Source organism: Cyprinodon variegatus, unplaced genomic scaffold, assembly GCF_000732505.1.
Source record: "Cyprinodon variegatus isolate N-32 unplaced genomic scaffold, C_variegatus-1.0 Scaffold606, whole genome shotgun sequence".
Lineage (NCBI taxonomy): Eukaryota > Metazoa > Chordata > Actinopteri > Cyprinodontiformes > Cyprinodontidae > Cyprinodon > Cyprinodon variegatus.
In genome coordinates this window covers 339,932-346,750 of record NW_015151059.1, presented here as the reverse complement: position 1 = coordinate 346,750, position 6,819 = coordinate 339,932, and the positions used below count along the sequence as shown (strand labels likewise).

At 41.9% G+C, this 6,819-nt stretch overlaps 1 protein-coding gene across 1 annotated transcript in view; it reads left to right on the top strand.

Annotated features, from left to right (window-relative positions):
• Nucleotides 1-6,819, top strand: part of LOC107096215 (CUGBP Elav-like family member 1) — a 68,004-nt gene that overhangs the window by 49,542 nt on the left and 11,643 nt on the right. The window contains exons 6-10 of the mRNA XM_015392785.1: nt 1,464-1,543; nt 1,736-1,897; nt 2,005-2,074; nt 2,241-2,363; nt 4,627-4,815. Of these exons, the coding sequence (XP_015248271.1) occupies nt 1,464-1,543; nt 1,736-1,897; nt 2,005-2,074; nt 2,241-2,363; nt 4,627-4,815 (624 nt within the window). The remainder of the gene's footprint in view (nt 1-1,463; nt 1,544-1,735; nt 1,898-2,004; nt 2,075-2,240; nt 2,364-4,626; nt 4,816-6,819) is intronic.

The window sequence follows — 6,819 nt, the reverse complement described above, 5'->3', positions numbered from 1 at the left end:
CACCCCCCCACCATGGACTGTTCTCCCTGCTGCTCTCTGGGAAGAGGCTTCACAGCATTCAATGCAGGACCAGCAGATTCTGCAGCAGCTTCTTCCCCACCGCCATCACACTGATGTACTGTTGGATAAACTCTAAATCATGTCACAGACTCTGCATCACACTGATAACATGAGACCAACATACTGCATATTTGCACCATAGATATCAATGCTCTAAACTTCCATATCAATGCATTCTTTTGCACCATGATTTTTTTCTCCTATACTGTTTACATCTAATCACTGTTGCACTTTAAGAAATTGATATGTTCTGAAAGCTGTGCAAAACAACATTTGGTTTTGTATAAACTGTACATGTTAAAAATGACATTAAAAGTTGTCAAAGTCTAAGCTTGTCCCTGGAAAAAAAAGTGGAAAAACCTCCAGTGAGCTGACACAATATGATAGTCAGAAGCAGGTAACCCCTTTGGTTGTCAGCATGCAACAGTGTAATTTATCTCTGGGATTATTAAAGTATGTTTGATTGTGATTCTGATTCTGAACAGGGTATATCCTTCAGGTAGGTATTCAATCCCTCTAACTCCAACTTTGGGGCCTCCTGCGTTGCAGTGAGGGCTGTGCCATCAGACATTGGGCTAAAACAACCCAGAGTATCTGACCAGCAGTCACAGGGTTTCCTAATATACTCCTCCAAATAATGGAACATCTGAGATCCATCCATCCTCCTAAGTGGACAGTCCTTCCTACGAACGCTGGGACGTTTTCCCAACTGCCAGCATCATGTCTTTGGCAAAACGATTATGGCCCACTGCCCGGCCAGGGGGCAGGTAATTCTGCTGATTAGAGTCTGTTCATTAATCAGGTTGTTCCATTGAGAACAGCCAGGTCAGCTGCACTGCCCAGGAACAACGCTGCAACTACGCAGGCAAAAGGGGCACAGGTCATGCTGCAGAGGGGCCAAGCAGAACCAATTTGGGAACGTCAATTAAAATCAGCATGGGCAGAAAAAAACGCCATCAGCAAGTTTACAAAAAAAGCAACTGGCATGTGTGGGTTCTCTCCTGGTACTCTGGCTTCTTCCTACAGTCAAAAACATGAATGTTAGGTTAATCGGCTTCTCCAAATCGTCCTTAGGTAAGAGTGCGCGTATGCATGGTCCCCCCCCCCCCTCACCCATACACTGCTGGAGGTAGGCACCGACCCTGACGGAATAAGCGGGAGAAGATGATTGGGTGGATGGATGCTCTGACACAAAGACGGAGGAGAATACATGGGAGAGAATATGTTTGCCCTCAGTTCACTGTACATGTCAATAGAGCTACATATTTACTTTTTTTAAATCTGAATTTTGAGTGAATATTCACATTGAAATAATAAATGATTAGAATTTCTATATTTTAAAATATTATTAAAGACATTAAGCATGCTAAAACATTATGACACATTACAATTCTGTCTTTCAGGATGTGCATTTGTAACATTTACAAGTCGACAGATGGCACAGTCTGCTATCAAGTCAATGCATCAGTCACAAACACTGGAGGTGATGTGAGCTTAGGACAAACTTTGGTCTTCCATTATTTTAAAGTTAACTACATAATTCAAATGTTTCTACTGTTTTTTAAAAAGTTGATTCATGATAAAGAAAGACAAACATTTCCAGTTAGTTCCCATTTTAAAATAGAATTGGATGGATTTCAGTATATCTTTAACAGTCTTTGTTTTTTGTATTAAGGGCTGTTCATCACCCATTGTGGTGAAATTTGCGGATACTCAGAAAGACAAGGAGCAGAAACGCCTAGCTCAACAGCTGCAGCAGCAGATGCAGCAACTTAGTGCTGCTTCCATGTTGGGAAATCTATCTGGTTTCCACAATCTTGGGCCACAGTTCCTTGCAGTGAGTGGTGCTCTTTTATGACCTTTTTTTTGTGTGATTGTTCAAAAGGGAGCAAAATTAGTTTGGTGAAAACCAGAAAATTAATTTTGATTTTGATGTCGTCTCAGTTGTACTTGCAGATGTTGCAGCAGTCCACCTTGACAGGGGCTACACTCAGCAATCTACACCAAGTTTCAGGTAAGTTTCAGCTACACACACACACATACACCCCAACACACGTACATATCTATAAATATATCTATAAATATATCTTTATGTCTTTGTTTATTGCCCATAAGCGTTTGCTGTTAATGCAGCACGTTAACGTTCTGGTCTTGAATTTGACTGTGCATATATTTGCCAGGTCTGAATACCATGCAGAATCTGGCAGCTTTAGCTGCTGCAGCAACAGCCACTCAGGGTTCATCTTCTTCTTCCAGCTCCATGGCAACATCTGGTAGTCCATTAAGTGCACTAACCAGCACAGGTAACATAATTTGAGGCTCCAGAGACTTTTCTCTACAGGTGATAAAGGGGGGTTAAGCTTAATAGAACTGAGGGGGGTATTAAGCAGCCTTAATTTTTTAATACACAGATGCAAACAAACTACAGTTAGCTCACTACTCTTAAAACCTGCTACAGTCACCAATACAATGAATATGTGTTGTTCTGCTTTTTAAATAAAACATATAAGAACGTAACGATCATACTTTTGAAATTAATTCACTAAATCCGGGGAAACAAAATACAGGTTACCAGGCTAACTTGAACACTGTTCTCCCTGATTTTTACCTAAATGTAGACTTTGCAGCAAAACACTCTAGATATAGTTTAATCTAACACTAAAGATGCATTCAGAGCAGCTCCCTGCCCCCACCAGATGTGGGGGCAGGGAGCTCATCCGTCTGTCATGCTAATTCCTGCATATAAGCCCCAGCTGATCAGGGCTAAACCAACAGTTAGATAGGTCAGAGTGTGGTCTGAGGGCGCCATGGAGAAACTCCAAGACTGTTTTGAATGCTCTGACTGGAACATCTTCAAAGCTGCAGCAACATATGACAACTTGTGACCAGTGAGTCTTTCCAGGGGTGGGGGGATCTTCTCCTGAAGTCCATCCCTATCTCCTTGGTCTTACTGGTGTTCAGACACAGGTGGTTCTTCTCACACCAGTTCACGAAGTTCATGACCGATCAATACTCCAGCTCCACCCCCTCAGAATCACAGCCTACAATTCCCGAGTCATCGGACAACTCCTTGAGATGGCAGCTATGTGTGTTGGAGATGAAGCCTGAGGTTTAAAGGGTAAAGAGAAATGGAGACAGAACGGGCCCTGGTACTGCAGAGCTCTGACTGACAGCCATGCAGCCGCACGTACTAAGGGCGTTCAGTGAGGTAGTTGATGGTCCAGACAGCCAGATGTCTGTCCACTCCAGCGTCCTCCAGCTTCCCCCTCAGCAACTGTGGTCTCATAATGTTGAAAAAGCCGGAAAAGTCAAAGAACATGAATTTTGCTGCGCTCCCGGTGGTCTTCAGGAGGATGAGCACCCGCAGAAGTAGGTAGCTGATAGCATCCTCCACTGCAATGTCAGGTCAACAAGCAAACTGCAGCGGGTCCAGGAAGGGGCTCATCACGGTGCACAGTTTGGCTGGGATGAGGCGCTCCATGGTCTTCATCAGGTGGAGGGTCAGGGTTACTGGTCTAAAGTGGGCCGGTTCTTTGGCGTGTGCGGTTTTGGGAATCCTGTTCTACACAGGAGGTTTTCCAGAGAGTGGGGACCACCCCCAGGTTGAGGCTCAGGTTGTAGATATAGCTGAGGAGCTAGCAGAGCTTATCAGCAGTTCCTGAGAAGCCTTTAAGGAATCCCGACCGGTCCGAGGCTTCCCTCTGTTTCAGTCTCTTCAGCTGGCCTCTCACCTGCATCGAAGTACCGGTAACTGTGAGGGGGGAGAGAGGCATGACAGAGGGGGTGAGATGGTCTTGGAATATGCTCCAGTCTGTGGTTCTGAAACAGTCTCTCAGTTTTTCAGTATCCTCATCTAACCAAACTCTCATGGACGTCTTCTGCAGTATTGTTCTTCTCACCACTGGTATGTAGTTGGGGAGCGGGTAGACAAGGTAATGATCCATGCATCCTGTGGGGATGGGGGGGTATAGTCGTTGCATTAAAGACACCTCTGCCTCCCTCCCTGCACTTAATAAGCTGAATTTGATTGAATTAATCATTGGTGAACCCTATTGAAGTAACATGGCCTGACTTCCCACACCAACTAGGACCCCAAAATTACAGCCTGTCTGAATGGACCATGCTCAACCAACACCCATTTTCACTTTTAGGAAACACTTAAAATCACATCAAGCACAGACAAAATAAAATGGTAAATTGCTTCGAGAATTTGCTTAAAAACATAATAAAGAAAAACTAAAATGAAGGAAAACTTAAATGGCAGCTCTTTTACCCATAACGGCTCTTATTTAACCATGTGAGCACAGTCAGCTATCCTTTGAGGAGCTTTGTTAAGGTAGCAGTTAACATCTTGAGCAGGTTATGTTTATAACAGGTGTATTTCAGTCTTTATTCTTATTACATGTTTCAGTTTGAATTCTGTTTTATTAAAAAACTTGTTGATTAATAAAATACTGTCATTGATGATACTTTTACCCTCTGATTGATGATTAAATGACATTTAATGAGAATCACAACTTTAGGATAAAAGAGTTACCGTCTCTTTGTTTTTATGAACTGATACAGGCATGGCAACAATAAATGGCGGTCTTTCCTCTGGTGGTTTGTCGCATGGCTCAGGTACTACAATGGAAGCACTGAGCCAAGCATACTCTGGCATTCAGCAGTATGCAACTGCTGCACTGCCCAACCTGTATAATCAGAGCCTTCTATCCCAGCAAAATCTGTCTGCAGCAGCAGGAAGCCAAAAGGAAGGTGAGTTTGGTCCACCGGCAGCAGAAAAGGGAGACAGAATAGTAACATATCCTAAAAGGACATTATTTTGTTACAGCTCATCCTATTAAAAATGCTTAATAGAATATCATTGTACTTCATAGCAAAAACAAAAATGTGTTTACATTGGATCCAACATACAAAACTACTTTGATAGATCAATAAAATAGGAGGGGTTCTAGGGTTTGAGTTTCACAGGGGGAAATAGGTTTTAAATGGACACTTAAAAGTGACACTTAACCCTTTACTGTAAGCTAAGCAAAATTGGATTAACTACTAGAGAGCGTCTAGACAACTTATCTTGAACTAATGGTTAGTTACCAATACCAATACTGGGGCATTACCAGCCCAGCCTGATTACAGGACTATTGCTTAGTAACCGGGGAAACACAGAGTAACTAATCTGGAACACTAACCCTAACCATAAACATTTTCTATGAACTATGGAGAAACAGTTTATAAATACACTGGAATCCGCTTATAGTGGTCATGGATATAATAATCAACCGTTTATATAGATCAAAAGGCTTGAGACAAAACTATTTCTATACAAATGCTGTTTTAATAATTATTTTATAGTAATTAAGAAATCTGCTTATAGTGTTCTTTTTTGCCCATTTTATGAATTGAAACGTGCAAAAATAATTTTAAAATTATGTGTAGCCTAGTTATTTTATTTTTTTACTCCCATGATTCCTTTCTGGGCGTCTGCTTCTGTTTAGCTAGTTCGGAGGTACAAGAGCGCTTTGGTGCGGTTACCAGTGCTGCGCTCAGAAAGGAGGAGGATGAAGAATAGGAGACTGTTGTCTCTTCCAGAGCTGAGATGATGAATGCAGTTTGCATTTTAAATACTGGTCTCATGCATGTTGGTTTCAAAAACTTTGACCTTTTACATCATTTTGAAAAAGAAATTAACTCGGTGTTGGACACTCTGATCCAGGGAACCTGCTGTGCAGCAGAGCCGCAACACAAAACAGACGTAGGCTAGCTTTAATTTTCTGTAGCCTATGGAGTTAGCTTCTATGTTGTTGTTTCATTAAAACCGTTTGCTTCAAACTTCAGACCTGTTAAAAAAAATGCACCGGCGGCGCCGCAGAGCCTACATACAGAATAAGTTACATAAACCTACTGTGGGCTGTCAGAGTTATGGCTGCACGCTGTGCGGTACTGTGCTGTGATTAAGCATTTGTTTCAAACTTTATTTTCAGACTTGTTAAAAAAAATGCACTGGCGGCACAGTAGAGCCGACGTACAGCACATTAGTTACGTAGGCTACCAGAGCTATGTCTGCGCACAGCGCAGTATACTGTAATTAAAGTTGCATGGAGCTGTGATACAATTCAGTAAATGTGAAAGCTATCCCTTTCATTTCATTTTTCTCATTCGAAAACCTCACAAATGACATTTGGATGATATTCTGCATAAAAACAAGTGAAATAACAGTAAATTTGGTTTTAGTAATCAACCACTTATAGTGTTCAAATTGGCTCTGGACCAACATGACCATTATAAGCAGATTCCACTGTTCCCAAATTAATTAGAAATGTTAAAACCTGCAGATGAATAATCTTAGATTGTATATTCTGGTACTTGCAGTTTTTACTACAAACATTAAAAAGTCTTTCTACTACAAATGCATCCAGTCGGCCTCAGCAGATGGCTGCTCACACTGAGCCTGGTTCTGCTGGAGGTTTCTTCCTGTTCAAAGGGAGTTTTTCCTCTCCACTGTCACTACAAGCATGCTTAGTGTGAGGGATTGCTGAAGAGTCAATGAGTCGATGCAATCAGCTGGTTTTCCTTAGATAGAAAACTCTGAATCAATTTGACTGGATGATCAGGTTAAACTGAAAAGTTCCTTGAGATGACATCTGTTGTGAATTGGCGCTATAGAAATAAACTGAGTTGAATTGAATTGAATTGTACTACTAGAATCCCTGGTAGTAGTTAACCGTAGCTTGCCCAATTCGCAGTCATGACGTTGGGCTC